The 23887-nt window shown below is 36.6% G+C and overlaps 1 protein-coding gene across 1 annotated transcript in view; it reads right to left on the bottom strand.

Moving 5' to 3' along the window:
- The window catches only part of HOOK3 (hook microtubule tethering protein 3), a 106923-nt gene that overhangs the window by 19347 nt on the left and 63689 nt on the right, over positions 1–23887 (bottom strand). Inside the window, 7 exon segments of the mRNA XM_020969613.2 lie at positions 3230–3317; positions 5443–5583; positions 8241–8310; positions 9907–9994; positions 14395–14505; positions 15710–15911; positions 17316–17456. Coding sequence (XP_020825272.1) covers positions 3230–3317; positions 5443–5583; positions 8241–8310; positions 9907–9994; positions 14395–14505; positions 15710–15911; positions 17316–17456 — 841 coding nt within the window.

Raw genomic sequence — 23887 nt, 5'->3', positions numbered from 1 at the left:
CATTTGATAAGCAAAAAGATCAATTATGGCAACTTTCAGTGTAACACGAAAAGCACAGGTGATCCAAAATTTTCTTTTCTTATCTGGCAGTAAGAATCCGAAGTTAGAAAACAGAAAAGAGCCTTGGGTTAATTTCATTTTCTTCTCACTTTTGCTAAGTTCTTAAAATTCATCTTTTAGAGTGCTATTCTCTAGGCTTTATAATGTTCTTTAGGTTATCACAGGCAGATTTTTTTTTCACATTTTATGGATCTATGATTTTAGAAGTTCATCAGTTCTCTCTTTTGTCCATACTTTTTTTGTTTGTTTGTTTTGGGGTGTTTTTTTTTTTAGGCAATTGGGGTTAAGTGACTTGCCCAGGGTCACATAGCTAGTTAAGTGTCAAGTGTTTGGTTTGAGGCCGCATTGGAACTCAGGTCCTCTTGACTTCAGGGCCGGTGCTCTATCCACTGCGCCACCTAGCTGCCCCTTGTCTATACTTTTTACCACCCCCAGAGAGCAACCTTTCCACTCCTTATGACTATAAGTCATTAACCTGAATCTAACACCATGGTGATGAGCCTTTCAGAATTTAGCTAGAATGGATCGTCTGATGACAGATATATTATCTGTTGCCTGCCTGTTGTCAAAATTTTTACAATCTGGTATGATCTGCCAGAGACTGTATTTTGCTCATATACCCTTTGGGTACCTGAGGTCATTTCTATACTGTGATGAGGCCTCAGTGAAGGATTTTAGTACAGATATGTTTTAGTATCATTCACAAAAAAAGGTATAAAATGGCACTTTCACATTGGTTTCCTGTTTTAAAAGTGAGATAAAGCCATCAATTTAATCATTGATTACAGCAATCTCAAGAGTATATCTTTTCAGGCTGGGATTCCAAGGAGGATTAAAAACAGATAATTAATCCCAAAATATCTGTGATTTTTGAAAGTAACATGTCTAAGACTAAAGTCACATAGACCATTTGGTCAGAACTAGCCTGTTCTATGCTTGATATTATAGGGTTTTAGATTATTTGCTTCCCTAAAAACTTTTTTTTTTAAATTTGGACCTCCTTCTTATATTTTTTTATATTAGAGAGAATATTACTCTTCTTATTCACCAAGATAACATCAAAGAAGAGGATAATCTTCTTTTCTACTGGTATTATTACTGAGCAATATTTTTTCTAGCCTTTCAAAAAAGTTTGTGATAGATTAAATCACTGCAATTTAAATAACATTAATGTTAAAAGAGTATAAGACAAAAAAAAGGAAAAACAAAGACTAACTAATTTAACTGAATTACTGTAAGGAAAACATATTCGGGAAACCTTCTGGCAATTTTAGAACATTAAGACAGCAATTACAGGGTGGAGGGAGACAGTTCACTTATTTTTCCTTTCTAAGGTTTTATGTTTAAGAGAGCTGAAGCTAGCTGTGGATGAAGGGCTATAATATCTACAAAGAGATTTTAAAATTTACTTGAATTATCAATATCTTGTTTGAGATGTACAACATGTCTGCTTCATATTAGGGGATCCACAATCCCACAAAGAGTCTTTATAACTTCCTTTTCTTTGCAAAGTAAAAAAAAAATCTAGTCAATGTGCCTATATTCTTTTGTAACATAAAGAGAAAAGGGTAGCTGTACAAAACTGTTGCTGCTGTTGTTTGACCTTTGCCCTCGAAGAGGACCATGACATCAGAAAGATGATGTCATGACACACAAGTGAACTGGATTTAAGTGAGAGAGGGCTGTGCAAAGTCACCAGCTTCACTTCTCCTTTGGAGCCATCTGGGTCCAGTGGCAAAATATAGATCTGGAAACCAGAGATGGTTCCAGACAAAAATAGAACACATGAAAATTCTAGAAAGTATATGATAAATTTTGACCAGAAAAGTATAGAAAATTTGTATTTTAAATAATGTCCTTTATATCTGAGAACAACTAATTAGTAATGGAAAAGGGCACATCTATAAAAATTAAAATACATGCCCTAAGTGGACAGTAGTCATAATGACAACTAACCCAGTGGTACAAGGGCAAGTTCTGCCTCTATTCAATTACCTCTAATATCTATAATTAGTTTGGTTCAAGACTGGGGTTACATATTGCATTGATTTTTTTTGTTTTGTTTTAGCCAATTAGAGTTAAGTGTCACACAGCTAGTGTCAAGTGTCTGGTCTGAGGCCACATCTGAACTCTGGCCCTCCTAACTCCAGGGCCGGTACTCCATCCACTGCGCCACCTAGCTGCCCCCTACATATTGCATTGAGAACTGTGTTATTCAAGTGAGATAAAACCTAGTAGAGAACTTTAAGGCAGTGGCCCAATAAGCTTTTATTGAATGAATGGACTTAGAAAAATTTGTTGGTATTACTATACTTTCAGAGACATCAACAGAAGATACTATAGAGGAACATGAGAGGACTTTACAAGGCAGAGGTTATATGAAATAAATTATTCGCATTATAGCAAAGCAGATTTGAATGCGCATCTTAGCATCAAAATGGAAGGCAAGCTTATGAGACTTGGCTTGTTAAAGCTGGATTTCCTAAAGTTCTTGAGAAGCAGATAAAACTGGATCTAAGAAATGGGTCTATTCAATGTACAAAAGGTGGTCCAAGAAGATCAGTCTTTGCAAGCAAGTTAAAAGACTGATAAACTCTTTTGACCTCTAAGACTCGAATTCAAAGTAAAACAAACTGGCCCACCAAAGAAAAGGATTAGCAGGTTAAAATAGTAGATTACTAAAATCCAGTTATCTTTCTCCAGTTTTCTGCAGAGCACTGAACAAAACTAACCAAGTCCCCTTTGGCATATATGCCTGAAGAAGTTAATGAATTTGTTAAAGTCTTTTTGATAAACTACAAATCTTGATCATGATTACAAAGTTTCACATAGTTTTTCCACTAAAGAGAAAAACTTTTGTGTAGATGAATACTGTCAACATGTAGCACATTCTTTGTGGGCAAACACTGTAAAAGGTGAGATGGGGGAAACGACTGAATTTTCATGTTAAGAAAATGCCATCTCTCATAATCCAAGCTGTGGCAGAGTAAATCTTAGAAAGAGTCCCTATGATATTATCAGGAATTTTTTTTAAAATGGGAAATATTTCTAACTTCTTTTAAGAGCCATAGGAAATTATATAAAAATAACAAAATGAAACCTTTAGTTCTAAGTTTTCTCATTAATATGCACTTGCTAAAAATTCTAAGTGTGTATTATGAACACTTACATCTTCTGCTTTTGAGCCTTGTTCCTGTAAAGATTTCTGCAATTCTTCAACTTGTGACTGTACTTCTAGAAGTCTTTGATTCACCAATCTAGAAATAAACAAACATCTTATTTTGCGGGTGCAGGATAATTCATACCTTCATTTTCCTTTATGACCCAATACTGGATATAGGAAATTGGTAAGGCATATAAAAATATCCTTATGCTGTTAATGGGTATAGATTGCAGATCATAAAAATGGCTCATGAATTACAGCAACTGATGATTTACAAAATGTTTTTCTCACAAGAACTCTAAGAACAGTGCAAATATAATTATCCTGATTTAGCATATGAGGAAATGGGAGGCTAGAAAGGTAGAGACGAAACAACCTGCCGCAAGTTGTATACAAAATAGGTCACAGAGCAGTTCAAACTCATCCCTTCACTGCCTCCAATTCAAGTCTTCTTTAAACTACAATTCGAAGTTGTAGGTTTAAAACTTAAAAAGCTGTTTAATGGGTAGCTGAATTTGAATGTTCTTTGAAATTAAGCTTAACACAAAGGATGGAGAACATCAAAGAAGACAAAATAGACAATTTCGATTATATGGAACAAAAATAAAATCAGTGCAGCTAAAATTAGAAGGGTAGCTGGTAACCGGGGGGAAAAAAAAAACCTTTGCAGCAAATTTATCTGATTGAGGTCTCATTTCCAAGATATATAGGAAAGTTATTCAAATTTTTAAGAATAAGCTATTCCCCAACTGATAAATGGTCAAAAGATATGAACAGACAATTCTTAAGGGAAGAAGTTCAAGCTATCAATGATAATATGAAAGGAAGCTTCAACTGACTAATGATTAAAGACACATAAATTAAAATAACTGAGGTTCCACCTCACACCCATATGATTGACAAAGCTGACAAAAAAGAAAATGACAAATGCCAAAAGGCTACAGGAAAGCAGTTCATGAGCATACTGTTTGTAGAGCCATTCTGGAAAGTTTGTAACTATACCCCCCAAATTACTAAACTTTGACACAGTGACATTGTGACTAAGTCTACATCCCAAAGGGGAAAAGGACTCCTGTGAAGGGGATAGTTTCAGAGACTCTAGGAAAGACCTATATGAACTAATACAGAATGAAGTGATTTATACAATTTATACAACTATACAGAACAATTAATACAATAACAATATTGTAAAGACAAAAAATGTTGAAAGGACTCTGATCAAGTCAATGACTAATCATGACTCCAGAGGATCCATGATGAAATATGCTTCCAGAGACGGAGAGTGATGTCCTCAGGGTACAGACTGAGACATATTTTTTGGACGTGGCCAATGTGGGAATTTGTTTGGTGACTCTGAACATTTGTTACAAGGGTTTTATCTTCTTTTTTCTCAATCAGGAGGTGGGGGTAGGGAAGGGCTGGTAAGAGGGAGAAAATGGATTTTTGTTAAGTGAAAGAAATAAGATTTAATTAAAAAAATGTTAAGTGAAATAACCTCTAGGTATTTTTCAAGCAGAGTGCGTTACAACTTGGAAAATAAGAAATGTCTAGTCATATATTCTACAGTACAAATACAATCTATTTATCCCTCCCCACCAATCTAAATAAATTTAAAAAAAAAGAAAATAGCAAATTGAAGATTCTGATATTTCTATCATTAGGAATAAAATCAAATTAGACTGCAAAAAATTGGGACATGGTCTAACAACCTGACGACTGTCAAGGTGACACTGGTCATAAAAGATTTTGGAACTCAAGATTTCTTCATCACTGATGTTTAATCAGCAAGAATAAAAATGAGAGAAATAGAATGGATTAGGTACTGTTTCAATATGACTAACAAGGAAATATACAGAATAAATTCACAAAAATGTGAATAGGCACTTTCTTAAGATGAGTCTGTACTGTACATGTAGAACCTACATCAAATTAAAATTGCTTGCCTTCACTTTGAGGGAAGAGGGGAGGGAGGAAGAGAGGGGAAGAATTTGGAACTCAAAATTTTAAAAAAGAATATTAAAAATTGGTTTTATATGTGATTGGAAAAGAAATGAAAATAAGACGAACCTATAAAAGGTAGAGAAAAGTTTAAGGCACTCTGGAAAAGAAATACAATACCTCGCTTCATCTCCACTGAAAATTTAAACACTGGATTCAGAGTAATCAAGTTCATATAACACAAATTAATTGGGCAGCTGATGCTATTAATATTTTCCTACCTGTTTTCTGTCTCTAGTTCATTCTTACGTAGATTTGCATCATCGAGCAGGCTCTGCAATAATGCAATACGTTCATTATCAGAACCCTCTTGATTAAGTTTTAACATTTTATTTTCATGCTGAAGACGAATAAGCTTCTCCCTGGATAGATAAAATAAAAATTGAAATGCATTGTTAAGTTTTTATAATATAACTATTAAAAATACATCAATACGTAGTCACACATTCAAGGCACAGACTAGATTTCAAGTAAATGAAAAACGATTGTACTGTCTCTGTTTATAATTACTAAAGTTGGTAAGAGATCAAGGTGTTAAAAACTTTTTTTGGTTTTTAATAAGAACATATAATCTGAACATGATCAATGCCAACAACTGAGCAAACTTTAAGTATCCTATTTCTTTTCAGATTTAGACACCTGGGTCTTAGATATATTAATATAATTTACTCACTCAACAATTTTTTTTAAGTGCCTACTGTATGAAAGACTGGGATGGTACAAAGGATGCAAAGACATAGAAGACATGGTCCCTTCCCCTTAATGAGCTTACCACTTTGTAATAGGCTCCCTGATCCCTTCTCCAAAACTTATGGAAAACACAACAAGTATTAAAAACCTAAATTATCAGCTCTCATAAAACAGAGGTTTTAATATTTTCTTCCGGAGGATAGATTTATAGAATGTTAAAGCTAGAAGGGAATTTGTCAATAACTTAATTCACCCTCAAATAATTTACTCTTACTTCACAGATGAGGGAACTCATATTCTGCAAAGTCAGATGACTTGTCCATGGTCATAAAGCTATGGGGCAATTCAGTGGGAGAGTGGATGCAGCACCAGGCCTGGGATCAGGAAGACCTGAGTTCTACTCCAGCCTCAGATACTTATAGGCTGTGTGACCTTAGGCAAGTCCCTTAATCTGTTTGCTTCAGTTTTCTCATTTGTAAAATAGGGATGACGAATAGCATCCAGCTCCCAGGGTTGCTGTGAAGATCAAATAAGATAACAACAGTAAAGTGCTTAGTATAGTGTCTGGCATACAGTGGGTGCTATATAAATGTTAGCTATTATTAATAGAATAATTACCTTAAAGATGTAAAACAGATGTTTGCAGTGAGGAGAAGGGAAAAAAAGATTCCCACCCCCTATAACATTTCTTATATTTTTACATTTTCAAAAAGTTCTCTCATGATATTTTTTTAAAGTAAAATTTTAAAAGGATATGTTACTCCAATTTAATAAAAATAGAGTGCCTCTACAAGGATAAAAAAGGACAGTTTTTGCCTTCAAGGAGCTTAGAGGTTCACAGGAAGAACAGATATGTACCAAACCTGTGATATAAAGTCACTGGATCATTGCACACAGACCTAGAGGAGACCTTAGACAGTATAGGGGGAAAGCAGGAACCACAATCATTTCAAAACATCTTGATGGACTAATAAACTGCCAATCACCTGATTGCCTCACAATAGAGGGTCTTCCAACTGTTAATGAAAGAGGAATAAAATATAACAAACTATGTAAAGACACGGTAAAGCATATGGTCCCGTCCACGGCTGTAACAACTATTTGTTGTCCTTGGATAAGAGATGCTTAAAGTTTTGTTTAGGACTTCTTTAAAAATTGTAAAAGTATTTGGTCATCTCCCCTTGTCTTTTGTCCTTGAACAGAGTTAAGCTGTTTTCTTATTCTGATAATAAATCCTGACACATGGATTCCAAATAGTCCCCCTTTCTCTTTTGAATGATTCCCCCTTTTCTCTGCCCCTCCCTTGTCTGTGAAATGCTTTATCTACTCTGAGTTACCACAGAACACTGATGATTGGCTGTGTACTCTAAGTGAGCCTGAAAAATTATAAAAACCAAATATGTACCCTAGGAAGCTAAAGCTGCTATCAGAAAGCATGCTAATAAATTTCTTTGCTTTCAATCTGGCCTCTTATCTTTGACCCATATTCACTGGATTCTTGCTCCCAAACCTCTTGTAAACCTGCTCTCAGTTAAAAGGATTACCAACAATATCATTGAATGCAATCTCTTTTTTTAAAGATGAGAAATTGAGGTGCACAGAGTTTAACTGAGTTTTCTATAGTCATACAGTGTATTTGAAGCAATGTGAGGAATTCTTCTGACTCCAAATCTAAAGCCCTTTAAATTATACCACTTCTTATGGTTAAGAGTAATAACAGAAGCCATCTTACACACCCAAAGCATTTACAGCAGCACTTTTTGTAGTACTGAAGAACTGGAAACAAAGTAGATGCTCAACAATTAGATATTTCTTTAAAGAGACAGGGACTATGGATACAGAACTTCGTATTTCAGAATGATTGGAAATAAGAAAATCCCTGCTATGTTTTATGTCTCCAATAAAGTTAGTCAATAAATTTTTATTAAGTGCTGACCACAAGTCAGGCAATGCCTGTGGCTGTGGGAACATAAAAAGGCTGGCTAGTTTTGCTGAGCTGTTTTCTTTTTCTTCTTATAAATGATGGCTCACTGAGAGGGGGGAGGAGGCACATTTTGGGAAATAAAGGCGATTATAAAAAAATTAATTTTCAGAAGAAATCAAAGTGAAGAATCAAATTCAAGAAGGATGGTTCAAGGAGGAAGGGGTAACTTCTAACTGAGGGTGTCAGAGAAGGCAGCTGGTACTCAAGTCAGACCTCAAGGGAAGAGAAAGCTGACAATAAGGAGGAATTAGGGATAAGGTAAGGGAAGTTCCTTTCTGGGTATGGGAGATGGCATGTGTCAAAGTACTTTCACAGGGTAGCTACAAAGCATTATAACACACTTACTTTATTTCAGGCGTAACAATCTCTGCTGCCAGACTGTCTGAAGACTCTTGACTTCCTAGAGGCATTAATCCTATTTACAATACACATGATGGAACAGAGAAGTTAGGATAAAAGAGTCATCTTTTCTCCTCTCTATATTTAGGCTTTCCATCCTTCTTCCTGAATGAAAAGCTCTTCTCCACGTGCACAGCCAAAAGCCCAAGTCTTTTAGGTCTTGTCCATCAGAATAAAGTTTTTTGGTGGAAGGAATCAGAAGGGTTATTTGGGAAGTGACAGTTGTGGCCTCCATTATTCATAAAAGTTAGTAACATTTAAGATGTTAAAACTCTTCTGAATTCGAAGATCAAAGTATGGAAAAATATTTGCTTATATACTTTTATAATTTCCAAACAGATCAACTATTGGGATCTTGTTCCAGATATTTGATATGGACAGAATTATAGTTCTTCAGAAGAGAATGGTTTTGAAGGGAGCACCAAAGCAAACATTCTAAGCATTTTCTCAAACTCTTCTTCAAAACTACATAGTCTGCAGTTGTCCCATGTGCATAAGCTCCCTTTGTGAGGCCAAGGGAAGAGGCAAAAAACCAAACAGTGAAAACCAAGAAAGTTAGGGTAGACTAAAATGAGATAGGAATAGGAGAAAAATTAGCAATGCAGAGCATAGTCAGGTGAAACACTACAGGAAGGGAAGCTGGCAAGCAGGAGGGAATGGAAAGCAAATACATACCACCTCAAGCTTACAATCCAGAAAGAGACCAGATATCACTGCTGGCATATGCCACTCAGTGAATTACTGATCACATTTCCCAACTTCTTTCTACCATTATGATGGAAATAAAATTCTATTTTTTCACAATAACAGTTTTATGCTTTGCAGAAAAAAAACCCCATCCTAGTAACATGAACTTAAAAACATCTTTCTATTATTAAGAAAGCTGTTCATGTAATGTTTATATAATGAGATGAGAGTTAAACCTTCTACCCTTAGAGGTTGGTTCAGGCTCTAATAGACTGACTTCACTGACCCAATAAGCAGTCAAAAATTGGTGAAAAGAATTTTTAGGGAGTCATGGAACAAATGTTGCCTCATAACCCTATTTAATGTTTCCTACAAGAACATTATTAGACTATATTTTTCAAAAACCAGACTCAGGAACTATACTCCTAATTCAGGAGCTCTAACCTTAAGCTTTCAAGTCTTTGTTTTGTTTCAAACAGTTCAACACCACCTATTATTTTCTTGACTGGACTAACATTTTTTCCTCTATTAGACGAAGAACCTTTTTAAATAATAAAAATCAAGAGTTCTTGGCTTTTTTTGTGTCATGGATGTCTTCTGGAAGTCTGGTGAACAGATCTTTCTGAGAATAATGTTTTTAAATGCATAAAAAAACATAGGACTATAAAGGTAATCAAAAAGTATTGAAAATAAATATGTAATTTTTCTTCTATCCAAGTTCACAGAGGTCCCTGAAATTTATCTATAGACTTCTAAGGAGACCTAAGAACTGCTTTAAACAAATTTTTCTATATATAAAAAATATTTTCATTAGTTTTTAACCAAAAGAGAATTTACTGAAAAACACTTTTGCATATACTTGTATTATGCATGCAAGAGCAGAACATAAATTATATCGCTTTGAACTCAGGGCATTTTTTGTTACCTTGAGTAGTGAGCTGCCCTTCTTGGGCCTGTACACATCTAAGTTCTTCAATGGTTTCTTTAAGAGAATCCCGTTCAGTTCTTAATCTCTGCAGGAACAAAGGACAAGGAAGATTAGACTTAGAACACAACCCCAGGTATCAGAGTTGGCTCTACTGGTCTACTATATTTGCTTTCACAGACACCACATTTTAATGTCTGAAGTAATATTTACATTACCAAATTACATTCAGAAGAACAGTTACTAGGAACTTAGGTACTTTTTATAAAAATATGAACTTTTTTTCATAGTTCATTTAAAAGCTGATCCCTAACACTTTTTAAAAAGAATCACAGATTCAGAGCTAAGGGGAACTTTAAAAGCCACCTAGCCAAGTCCCCCATTTCACCACAATGACAGAGGCAGCATTTGAAATGAGGTGCTCTGAGAACCAAGCCAGTGTTCTTTCTACTGTACCATGTTGCTCAGTTAGTGCCTACTATGTGCAGAGTGCTGTTTAAATAAGGTCTAGTTTCTACTTTTGCAAAGCTTAAACTTCAGTAGGCAGATATGATATAAGCACTGATGACTATAGCACACAATGTTAAATTACTACTGTAGAGAAGTAGAAAAACAATTTGTTCTGTGGGGTCAGAAGAGGAAGGTCATAGAGAAAAAGTGGTGAGGGGGATGAAGGGAAGGCTTTTTGAAGCTAGCAGCCTTTAGGCTTGGCTTTAAAGGATGGGGAGTAAATTCAGTAGGTCAAGAGGGAGGGGGCTGACAGTCCAAGTGTACAGAACAGCAAAGGCACAGAGTTGATACTACACAAGACACCTGTTAAGTAGCAGTGCTGTTCAGTCTGCTTGGACTAAAGAAATTAGGATAAGGATAGAAAGATGAGGTGATGCCAGATTATGAATGATTCTGAATAAGCAGATAAGTTGGAACTTTACTTGGTAAGCAAAAGGGACTGACTAAAGATTTTGAGTGAAAGCCAATATAATACCATTTGTGCATAGGGATAATTAGTAGTAGGATAAAGCATGGTCTTGAGGAAGACAAGAGCAAAGGAAGAAGATCTGCTAGAAGCATATTGCAATGATCTAGAAATAGAATGAGAATTCGTTTTAAAGAGAATCACATTACCTCTAGCGTTGGAAGGCATTTCAGAGGTAATCTGGTGTAACCTCTACCCGAATATGCCTGACAAATAGTCATCTGTTCTGTGCCAGAATGCCTCCTGAGGCAGCTCATTACCCTTTTGGATAATTCTGTTAGGAAGTTTTTACTTACTTCTAACCTAGATCTGCTTTTCTGCAATTTCTATCCATTGTTCCTAGATGGGCCCTCCAGGGCAGTGGTATCAAGAGTAGAAAGAAGGGAACAGATGCAAGATACACTGTGTAAGTATAATTGATAGAGTAAACCCATGGTGGGGACTGGATTAGAAGAATGAAAAATGTTGGTGCCAATGACAGATACAGTAAAGTGAAAAGCTGGAGTAAGTTTAAGGGAAAGGCTAGTTTGGGAAATGCTGATCCTGAAGCAGTGGTGATACATTTAGGTAGAAATGTCCTGGAAACAACTAGGGACATGGGTCTGAAACTCAGAAGTCAGGGATGGAGAAATTGATTGGTTTGAAAATTCATATTTGTATGAAAGTAGTGGTTGAAGCCAAGAAATAAGGCATTGTGTTGAGATGAAAAGTAAGGAGAGAGAAAGAGGACCTCCCAGGACAGAATGGGTGAGTACCTTCCTTAAGAAGCTTGAGAAAATGAGAAACTAGAAAAAGAGATGATAAAGAAGTGTAAAAATATAGTGTTCTAAGTATTCAAGAGTATAGTGTTCTAAGAATTCAAGAGTGTGTGGTGTTTCCCAATCTAAAGAGAATGAGAAGGAAGAATGAGGAATGAGTACTAAGGCACTGAAGGTATAAAGGGGCAACACAACATAAAGTACCACTCGATTTGGCAATTAGAGAGGCAATGGTGATTTCTGAGACAGCAATTTCAGTAGAATGCTTGGACAGACTGAAGCTAGATTGCAAGGGACTGGTGAGTAGGGAAGCATGAGCAATCTTGTACTATGTATTTAATATTAATATGAAACATTTTATGGGGTGGGAGAAGGGAACAAAAGAAAAGTAAGAATGTTAAAGAGCCTCTTAGGAATTAGGGGCTGAACCAGAATGATCTTTAATGTTTCTTCAAACTCCAAAATTTAATTGGTTGTTAGCTATTTATGATAACTCACTAGAAAGAAGGGCTCTATTACATGACATAAATCTAGTATTTAGTAATTATGAGGGAAAACTTTTTTGACGCGATTTTATTATATCCTTTATTATATCCTTTAGGAAATGTTAAGGCTTCACCTGGAATTTTCAATTAATTCGATTTGTTCATCTTTATTAAAGAGCACTGTTTGTGTAGATTTCAATTAAGAAAATACAGATTTTATAACGTAAATTTCACAAAGCACTGAGCTATGACAAAATATATCAATACTCATTTTCTTTATGTTGTACCTCTACCAGCACAAGAAAGTACACTTCTATCCCTGTTACTTCTCAAATAAAAATACCCATCCCCCAGCAACACACACACACACACACACACACACACACACACACACACACACGCTCTCGCTCCCCATTATTATGTTAAGCTATATGAGAGCGGTAACTCTGGCTTTTGTACTGGTGTCAACAGTGCTTAGCACATAGCTTACTGTGGTATAACAAAGCAAATGTTTTTTCATTCATTCATTATTCTTAGATTATTTTCATCTTGTGATGAAAACAGGAATTACAACTGTTCAGCCCCAGGGCAGGAGTTCCAAGGTTGAGTGAACTGACACGATAATAGATCTTTTGGTATTACTAATGTCAAGGCATTTAGAATATTTATTTAAGTAATGTTTATATATAATATTTCATTAACTTTAGTTCTTTATTTATACATAATGAATTGTGGGTGCAGTTGTGATTCTAGACTGAATGAGCACAAATTCACTCAGCATCCTACATCTAGCCATCCTCTAGATCATGCTTCATTTCACATCCCACCCATCCATCCACCTAGGTTCTTCTTATCATGCGCCCTGCTACCACTGCGCCATCTCTCCTGATCTAGACCTGTCTATTACACAGACTCTATGCTCCAGTTCCTGATTTGAAACTTCTGACTGGGGAATATGTGAGTACAAAGTTACTTAGCTTCTATATCTAGGCCAATTCCCAGACCATGCTTTGGTTCACATCCTAACAAGCCACGCACCCAGGCCATCCTGACATCTCCCTACCGCTGTGCATAAACTACAGCACCCCCAGCAACCTTCTTCCCCTCCCCCCCGCCCCTCTCCTATTTCTTGCCCTGCACCCAGTAACCAAATGGTTAGTGCCACTGCTTCTGGAAAGGGAACATCAATTAATCGCCTGTCCCATGGAGCACGTCATCCCCACGAGTCCCTGAAAACACATCCTGAACCCACATATTGCTGTCTTCCCCCATCAGAATATAAGCTTCTTGATGACAGGAACCTTTTCACACTTTTGTAAGTGTGTCCCAGGGCTTAGCATAGTGAACTGCATATCCTAAGTGCTTCATACTTTGAATTTATTAAATGAATGGTGAACTCCTAGAGTGGGAACTGTCTCAGGACCTCTTTACACTCTTAAAAATTACTGAGGTGGGTCATCCAGGCGGTGCAATGGATAGAGCACTGGCCCTGGAATCAAGAGGATCTGAGTTCAAATCCTGCCTCAGACACTTACTACCTGTGTAACCCTGGGCAAGTCACTTAACCCCCATGGTCTCCAAATAAAACAAAACAAAACCAAAATTACTGAGGACCCTGAAACAGCTTTTGTTTATGTGGGTTATACCTATCAATACACATTTCATTAAAAACAAAAAGGGGTAAAACTCTAAAATATTTATTAATTCATTAAAAATAACAATAACAAATCTATTAAATGTTAACATATTTTTATGGAAAATAACTATATTTTCCAAAACAAAACAAAAATTAGTGAGAAGTATTATACTGTTTTACGTACTTTTCCAAATTTCTTTACCGCCTGGCTTAACAGATGGCTGGCTTCTTGTATGTGCTTCTGTATTTGATTTTTTGCAATGCTGTTTTGCTTGAAGCATATTTAGAAAATCAGGCCTCACACAGATGGGCAGTTGGAAAAGGGAGGAGTATTTTAATAAGCAAATGACTTCTTAGTATTATTACAGAAACAGTTTTGATTCACTCGGTCTCTGGGACTCTGAGGGATCCTTGGATTATACTTTGAGAATGGTTGCTTTAGACTAAGATCACAACCAATGACTTGATAGGTTAGTCCTACAGAAGTGAGTTGCCTGGGGTCATACAGTTAATAAGTGACAAAGACGGGATTTGAACCCAGGTATTCCTGACTCTGATTCCACACTCTAGCCACCATGAAAAGCACTTTTATTTATCAGCGATAACAACAACAAAAAAAGGATATATACTCACATCCTTTTCTTTTTGAAGACTGTCCACTTTTTCTTTTAGCCGTTTATATTCAAAATCTAATTTATCTGCTTTCTTTGATTCTTCAGATAGTCTATTTTGTAGTTCTACTACCTGTTACAGAAAAAGGAAGTTATTAACAATAACAAGTAATAAAAATCACTAGTTTTTCTCTACTTTATAAATCCATAAAGAAGAGAAATATCTATACCTATCTATCTATCTATCTATCTATCTATCTATCTATCTATCTATCTATCTATCTGAATGATTTCTCAATCAAATGTGTACAGAAAGAGTCTGATTTAAACCAAATGCATTTAGGGAAATAGGTCAACATATTTATTTTCTCTAACAGACCCTTTAGAAGGCTGCATCTATTGTTGTTCTAATTATATTTTTAATAACGATTCACGTCTCATAGTGCTTTGAGGTTTACAAAGCTTTTTCCTTACAAATATCCTGAGACTTAGGTAGTGGCTTATCGTATTATCGCTATTTTAAAGATTATCATATGTTGATCTAGAAGGCAGATAATCAATTGATATTCCCTTTCCAAAAATAAAGGTACTAATCATTTGGTTACTATACTCAGAGAAAGAAGGGGAAAAGGCTACAGTGACCCATGCCTCCACAGCAGGATAGACAGTGAGAAGCCTGGGGTAGATGGCAAGATGACCATGGACTCAACTTCTCTGAGCCTCAGTTTCCTAATCTATCCCCCAAAATGGGGATAATATTGTGAGGCTCAAATGAGAATGTATGCAGAGTGCTTTGTGAACACTGAACCCCTATAAAGACATCAATTAATTAACACTTTATTGAATGCTTACTAATTGTGCTAGGTGCTAGAGATACAAATGTAACATACTAAATGAGTTCTGCTCAAAAGGACCTATAGTCTAATGGGTAAGACAACAAGGACATATATAAACTTATAGAGAATAAATATAAATACACAGAATTGTCATTATTAGTATATACCATGTTGCCTGAAACTTGAATGGATAAAGAAACTGACAAACTAAGGTGCTTTTGGATTTAATCTATACAGAGCCAATCCGGACAAGGTAACAGAAGAGGTCAGGGTGTAAGAATTTACTGGGCAGATTCAATTCTATCCTAAATAATACCCTGGATTTTTAAAAAAGCTATCTACTATAGTGCCATGCCAATCAGCTCTAGAGATGAGTTTTAGAGTTAACTCAGGTACAGTACATTTTTTAAAAATTTCATAGGAACTGTCTTGAAAATGGGCACTGCGATAAAAAAAAATTTGTCCACATGAATAAACCAATATAAAAGAATAATCTCTTACCTGTCTCTTGTACGTTTCAAGTTGACTGCGCGCGGTGTTGGCTTTCCTTAACTCCTCCTCTAAACTTACAGTGTTCTGCATGTACATTGTGTTCTTCTCCTCTAAGAGTTTCACCTGCCGCCTCAAATCACCAAGATCTTCTAATTTCTTTTTATATGATTCTACTTGGCCTTCAAGTTTAGCCACTTTATCAGAAGAATGCCTGGGGTGAATTGGGAATTAAAAATTAGATCCACATTAATCTTTCCCTTATCTGAACTACCAAGAACACCTTTTACAGAATTTCAGTGTTGGAAAGGGCTGCAGTGACCACCCTATTGGCAATCTGTACCTCTAAACGAATCCCCTCTAAAACAAGTCCAGAAGTGGTTATCCAGGCTTTGCCTCCAGGGAGGGGAAACATGCTACCTCCTGAGGTAGCCCACCCCAGTTTTACACAGCACGAGCTGTCAGGAAGGTTCTCCTCACATGGAGGATAAACGTGTGCCTTTAACAACCTCTACCCATTGTTCCTAGTTTTGCCCTCTTACTAAGACACCCTTCCATGCGAAAACTAAACACCTGAAGACAATTATCAGATCTCCCTGAAGTATTTCTACTCCAGGTTAAACATCTTTAGTTACCACAACCAGTCCTCAAATGGAATGGACTCAAAGTCTTTCAACCATTCTGGCTGCCCTCTCTTGTCTTTCAACCATTCTGGCTGCCCTCTCTTGGTTGCTTCATGTCTTATCAATGGCCTTCCAAGAATGTGGATAACGGAAGACACATTTCCAGAGCTGATAAAACCAGAGTAGAGGGCAGGGGGACAATCCCCTTTCACTTTTGAAATTAAAGTAAACTGAGGCACAAAGTTCCAGGCACATTAATTTATTGGTAAGGGTAACGAATACTAATAAAAGGGGTCTCTTGACTCTTCAGTCAGCCAAAAAATCACAAGGTAGGGCTTATTAGCCTTCATATAGTTTTAGAAGTACAAGAGAACAAAGACTAGGAAGCACAAAACCATATGATTGGTTACAACGTCTGAAGTATCATAGATGATGGAAAACAAATGGATTGGATGTAAGTCAGGAATGCAGGACTAGCAACAACCCCCCCTTCCCTCTTGTTGCTATGGAAAACTCATTTGTGGTGTCCACTTGCACCGTTGGAGTCACAGTGATAACAGACCAGATCTTTTTTTTTTTTAAACAACATACTGGGGGTGATATAGAATAGAATTAATTACAAAATGGATAAAAATTAATTTGATTTTGTCTTTATTCCTGGATACTTTATTCCTTTATTCCTATGCATTTCACTGCAGCCTAAGGTTTTATGAGCTTTTTCTTTGATGCCATTAACGAGTTTAATTCCAAACTGCTTTGGATTAGTCTCTAATTGTTTTAGGTGTGTCTCTTTACCGCTGTACGAGACCTATGGAATTAATTGTGTCAAATATTTCTTTCGTATTTTCCCAGCCCAGGTTCAAGTCTAGAATGCAGCCCAGTGATGACCACAAAATAGGCACTTACAAACTCAATGGATAAGACTTGGTAGTTGGTCAAGATCCCAACTGAATAAAAGGTTCTAAGTTTCTATGGGACTGAAAAAGACTGCTTACCTAAGAACATCTATTTCATCTTTCAAAGCCTGAGCTTCATCTGCCAAAGTGGTTAGTTCTTCATTTTGTTGCCGGAGTTCAGAAATTTCTTTGTCCAGTTCTTCACAGCGTATTCGATAATCATCTTTGGCTGCTTCTAGTCTGGAAATCAAGACAAAATAAACTAAACACTATTTACTTCCCAAAATTCCCTTTGACCATGGTAGAAAAATATAATTCAATTCAATTCAACATTTATAAGCACCTACATGGGAAAGGAAAAATATCCTCTCTCAAAATCTCTCCCTACTCCAAGGTCAAAGATAACTTTCTCCAGAAAATCTGAAAAGAGATACCACTGGAACAAAAGGGGTTTAGATCAGTTATATTACTGCTCTTGAATGGCAGAATATATGTTTAAAAGTTAGCTGTTTAATAGTATTTTCTACAAGACCTTAAATTGAATTTTAAGTAGCAATTGTCCTTGAAAAGAATGTAAAGATAATGCTTTACCTTCAAAGTATTCCCTTTAAGTTACAGGAATATTTTAACTACTGAGTCTAGTCTTGAACAACTGCGATATAATCAAAATTACAAAATCAGAGTACTACTGTAACATGCATCTTTTTTTAATATTTTTTTTATTTTTAGGGTTTTTTTTTTTTGCTTTTTGGTGAGGCAATCAGGATTAATCAACTTGTCCAGGGTCACACAGCTAGTGTCAAGTATCTGAGGCTGGATTTGAACTCAGGGGCCTCCTGACTCCAAGGCCAGAGCTCTATTCACTGAACCACTTAGCTGCCCCTGTAACATGCATCATAAAGATAACTCTGGGGGTGGGAGTCATGTGCCTGAGGATGAATCAATAGAACATATATATATATATGTTTACAAAGCATAGTACATTTTAACAAAAAAATGTTAAAAATGTGAATACTAAGTGAAAAGAAAATATTTGCTTTCTTAATGTATTTAAAAATATATTCTTTCAGATGTCTTTCTGGTAGCAGACAAGGCATTTCCCCTTCTGGCTATGCTTCTGATTCTCGGGACTTCATCACCATGACTCAGCTGACTTCTAACCTTGGCACATCTCTGTCATGACAGTGCCTTTCTCCCACTGGTAAGTGCTTGCCCAGAACCTCCATTTTGGAGATGGGTCCAAACTGGTCATGCTTCATTTCCCTTCAGGGCGAGCCTGTGATTCTCTAGGACTGTCCTAGTCCATACTTAACCTTCTTCCCCTCCAGTTTTTCAGTACCCTTTTATGTGTAGTCTTCCCCCCTTTAGAATGAAAGCTCCTTGAAAGCAGGTACTGTTTTTTCTTTTTGCTTGTATTTTTATCACCAGCACTTACCATTTACTATGTGTCTGGCTGTATAAAATCTTTATTTGCTTTACAATGAAAATCCAAGACAGAAAAATCTTAATTTATTTTTAATTTAAAATAAATTTTAATTTAAAAGTTATTCTAATAAAATTTTAGATACCACAGAAGCAATTAGGTTGAAATAATACTAGAATTTACTGTTAATTCTGTTACATGTTATGAGATAGGGATAGGAAACTCCCAGAAAACTTCCACTAGTAACATGACACTTTTAGTCTTGGAAAGTTGTCTAGGGCACTAAGAGGTTAAGTGACTTGTCCAGGGCCACACAGCTAGTTATGTGTCAGAGACAGGACTTAAACCCAGATGATTCCTAATTTGGGAGCCAGTCTTCTACTCAATATGCACAATGCCTCTTAATAGGATATCTGATACTTTTATCATTGACAGAATAAAAACTCCATAGAGGACAGGATTTAGAAAGAACTGAGTTCAAATTCTGTATCTGGCTAACCTTACTAGCTAGGTCACTTCAATTTCCTCATCTGTTAAACTGGGATAATTGACTCATTTAATAGGGTTGTGATGAGGCTTAAATGAGATGATGTATGTAAGTTCCTATTCAAACTTTAAAGCACTGTCAATTACTATTTATATTGTACAACTTTTCTTACCAAAACTTTGCAGGGCTATATATTACTTCTATCTTACAAATGAGGAACTGGGGTGGGGGTGGGATGGGGAAGAGAAGCTGTTAAGCGGCTTGCCCATGATCATGAAGTTAACAAATGTCAGAGCTGGGATTTCAGCTTAAGTTCAGAAGATAACAGATTCTTTACCATATTTATAAGACATATGATACAGATCATAGGTTTAGAATTAGAACCTTCTTGGAGCTAGGACTGAGGAAGGTAATCTTCTTAGGTCCTTTCCACAGGGCTCACAGACTCATCTCACATGCCCTTTTCATGATGGGGACTAAACAATACCATGGTATGGAGATGCAGACATCTCAGACCTGGCTACATACAACACAGACAGCCAAGAAGTCTTGGTATAGACTGGTATAGATAAGTAATATCTACAAAGGATAGAGATAGGGCATAGATATATTTATAAAGAGCACACATATAAAGGTATAGAAAGAAGTAATAAGCAAAACTGGCTCATACTTCAGATGAAGTTTGATGTCTTTTCATTATTCTCCACTCCGTTCAACTCAACAAACATTAAGCATTTAATTGTGCCATAAGGTGCTGAAGTTTGGGGTAGGGAGGAACACATGAAGATTAGTTTCTGACTTCAAGAAGCTTAGAATTGAATGTGGAGATACAAATTTTTTTGTATTTCTTCTTTTTCTTATTAATTTATTTTTAGTTTTCAACATTCACTTCCACAAGATTTTGAATTCCAAATTTTCTCCCATCTCTCCCCTCCCCTCACCCGAAGACAGCATACATTCTGATTATCCCTTTCCACAATCTGCCATCCCCTTCTTTTATCCGTTTCCCCTTCAATTTTCCTGTAGGGCAGGATAGATTTCTATACCCCACTGCCTGTATATCTTATTTCCCAGTTGCATGTTAAAAACAATTTTTAACATTCATTTTAAAAACTTTTGAGTTCCAAATTCTCTCCCTCCCTCCCCACCCACCCTCATTGAGAAGACAAGCAATTCCACATAGGTTATATATGTGTAGTCATACAAAACACTTCCATAATAGTCATGTTGGAAAGACTAACTATATTTCCTTCCATCCTATCCTGTCCTGTTTATTCTATTTTCTCCTTTGACCCTGTCCCTCCTCAAAGGTGTTTGCTTCTGATTACACCCTTCCCCTAAACTGCCTTCCCTTCTATCATTCCCCTCTCTTTATCTCCTTCCCCCCTATTTTCCTGTAGGGTAAGACACCCAACTGAGTGTGTATGTTATTCCCTCCTTAAGCCAAATCTGATGAGAGTAAGCTTCACTCATTCCCTCTCACCTCCTCCCTTTTCCCTTCCACTGTAAAAGCTTTTTCTTGCCTCTTTTATGTGAGATAATTTACCCCATTGTACCTATCCCTTTCTCCTTCTCCCAGTACATTCCTCTCGCTCCTTAATTTTATTTTTTTTGGATATCATCCCTTCATTTTCAACTCACCCTGTGCCCTCTTGTGTATATATATTCCAACTACCTTGACACTGAGAAAGGTCTCATGAGTTACAAATATCAACTTTCTATGTAGGAATGTATACAGTTCAACTTTAATAAGTTCCTTATGATTTTTCTTTCCTATTTATCTTTTCATACTTCTCTTGAGTATTTGGAAATCAATTTTTCTATTTAGCTCTGGTTTCTCAAGAATGCATTAAATTCCTCTAAGTCACTGAATGTCAATTTTTCCCCTTCATTGATTACATTCAATTTTGCTGGGTAGGTGATTCTTGGTTTTAAATCCTGGCTGCTTTGACCTCTGGAATATCACATTCCAAGCCCTCTGATCTCTTAATGTAGAAGCTACTAAATCTTGAGTTATCCTGATTGTGGCTCCACCACACTTGAATTGTTTTTCTGGCTGCTTGCAATATTTTCTCTTTGACCTGAGAACTCTGGAATTTGGCTATAATATTATTGGGAGTTTTCCTTTTGGGATGTCTTTCAGGAGGTGATTGGTAGATTCTTTCAATTTCTATTTTATCCACTGGTTCTAGAATATCAGGGCAGTTTTCCTTGATAATTTCTTGAAAGATGATATCTAGGCTCTTTTTTCTGATTGTGGCTTTTAGGAAGTCCAATAACTTTTAAATTCTCTCTCCTGGACCTATTTTCCAGGTCAGTTGTCTTTTCCAATGAGATATTTCACATCGTCTTCTATTTTTTCATTCTTTTGGTTTTGTTTATAATTTCTTGATTTCTCTTAGAGTCATTAGCTTCCATTTGTTCCATTCTAATTTTTAAGGAATTATTTTTTCAGTGAGCATTTGGACCTCCTTTTCCATTTGGCCAATTCTGCTTTTTTAAAGCATTCTTCTCCTCACTGGCGTTTTGGACCTCTTTTGCCATCAGGGCTATTCTACTTTATTTATTTATTTATTTGCTTACTTACCCGCTCATTTATGTACGTACGTACGTATGTATGTATGTATGTATGTATGTATGTATGTATGTATGTATGAATGTATGTATGTATGTATGTATTTATTTATTTAGATTTGAGCTCAGGTCCTCCTGCCTCCAGGGCCTGTGCTCTATTCACTGTGTCACCTAGCTGTCCCAGGGTTAGTCTATTTTTTTAAGGTCTTATTTTCTTCAGCATTTTTTGGGTTTCCTTTAGCAAGCTGTTGACTCATTTTTTTCATGATTTTCTTGCATCACTCTCACTTCTCTTCTCAATTTTTCCTCTATTTCTCTTATTTGATTTTCAAAATCCTTTTTGAGCTCTTCCATAGCTTGCGACCAATTCATATTTTTCCAGGAGGCTTTGGATGCAGGAATTTTGATTTTGTTGTCTTCTTCTGGTTGTATGTTTTGATCTTCTTTGTCACCAAAGTAAGATTCCATAGTCTGAGTTCTTTTCCACTGTTTGCTCATGTTCCCAGCCAATTATTTGATTTTTTAACTCTTTGTTAGGGTTGGGCTCTGCTTCCAGTGTGGAGGGTGTACTCTCCTCCCAAGCTTCTAGGTTTTGTGTAGCTGTTTTCAGAGATACTTCCAGAGACCTATAAATTTTCAGTTCTTCCAAGGTGATATGATCAAAGGAGAGGTGTTTATTACTTTCCTGGCCTATGCTCTGGTCACAAGCACTCTTTTCTGCCTTGGAACTTTGAGGATTCTCTCTGTACCTCCACTACAAGATCCACCATACCAGTGCTCCTCCTTGCCCTAGGACTGAGAACCAGATCTAAGCATGGGCAAAGCTGCCTTAGTGCCAGCAAAGAGATCCCTACAATGTCCTTCTGATTAGCCGCTCGATCCCCCCAGAATCTGTGGGCCAAGATCTCTGGAAGCAGCTGCCACTGCCACTGCCCTGGGCTGCAGCCAGATCATGCTTCTCTCTCACCTAGGTTTGACAAACCTTTCCTACTGACCTTTTAAATTGTCTTTCGCATTTGTGGGTTGAGAAGTCTGGAAACCATCACAGCTGTCTGTGATTCAGTTCCCTGAATCTTGCCCTTGGTTTGCTGTGGCCCCAACCTTTGCTGGCATGGCCCATGCTGAACTGTGCTCCTCTCTCCATCCAGTGCAACAGACCTTTCCCATCAACTGTCCAGCTGTCTTAGACTGGAAATTTGTTTCACTCTTCTTTTTGTGGATTCTGCTGCTCTCATATTTTATAGTCACTTTTTACAGGTATTTGGAGGGGTTTTGGGGAGAGCTCAAGCAAGTCACTGTTTTCACTCCACCATTTTAGCTCCACTCCCAATGAGTGTAGAGATACAATTAATTTTAAAACTAAAACTAATAAAATACCAACAAAAAACAAAAACCAAACAAAACCCAAGAAAATAAATTAGAAAAGGCCACTACAATCTAGGTCTCTCTGGGAAAACTTCATGACCGAGGGAGTATGTGACAAGATGTCTAGAACTGACTGGTACAGAAACATATCAGAGGATGGGTGAGGTGGTGACTTGGAGGGAAGAGGTAGAAAATTCTACGTATAGAGTATGAATAAAGGTAGGAAAGCATAAGCCACAGATAAGGGAGGATGAGTCCTTTATCAACCCATCTACAGATTATCACAAAGTCAGGAGTGAAAATTGGTCTGCATCATTCCTGTATAGAGAAAGAGGACTTTGACATGAATAACACTACCTTGGAAACAGCCCTCTATTTCAGTTAAAACAGGAAGTCACATTTTTCTTTGTCTCAATTCCTTTAACCCCTTGTCACTCCTGTCCTTGTTTCCAAGGCTGATAAAACAGGTAAATCTTACTTCTGAAAATGTAGATTAGCTCACTTGACAAGGTTAAAGTTAAAGAAAGCTAGCTGCTACTATTCCTAGGGGGAAAGAGAAGGTATATTAAACTGTTTTAAGGGGCATTCAGAGTGAGTGATTGAGTGAGTGAGAGAGATAATGTGTGTCTTTCTTAAAAGAAACCCATATTTGTGTTTTCAGTCCTCATTTAATAAAGTTCAACTGGCTTGCTTATGAGCAAGATACTTATTTTATCATGATACTCCTTTCCTTTATCACATTTAGAGGTTCACAGATTTAGCTGAGTGACTCAGCTTTGGATATTCAACACCTTACCAATTCTCTCAGGCTCCTCTCCTTTA

Source organism: Phascolarctos cinereus, unplaced genomic scaffold, assembly GCF_003287225.1.
Source record: "Phascolarctos cinereus isolate Bilbo 61053 unplaced genomic scaffold, phaCin_HiC Scaffold_2;HRSCAF=192, whole genome shotgun sequence".
Taxonomy (NCBI): domain Eukaryota; kingdom Metazoa; phylum Chordata; class Mammalia; order Diprotodontia; family Phascolarctidae; genus Phascolarctos; species Phascolarctos cinereus.
This window is presented reverse-complemented; position numbering and strand designations above follow the sequence as displayed.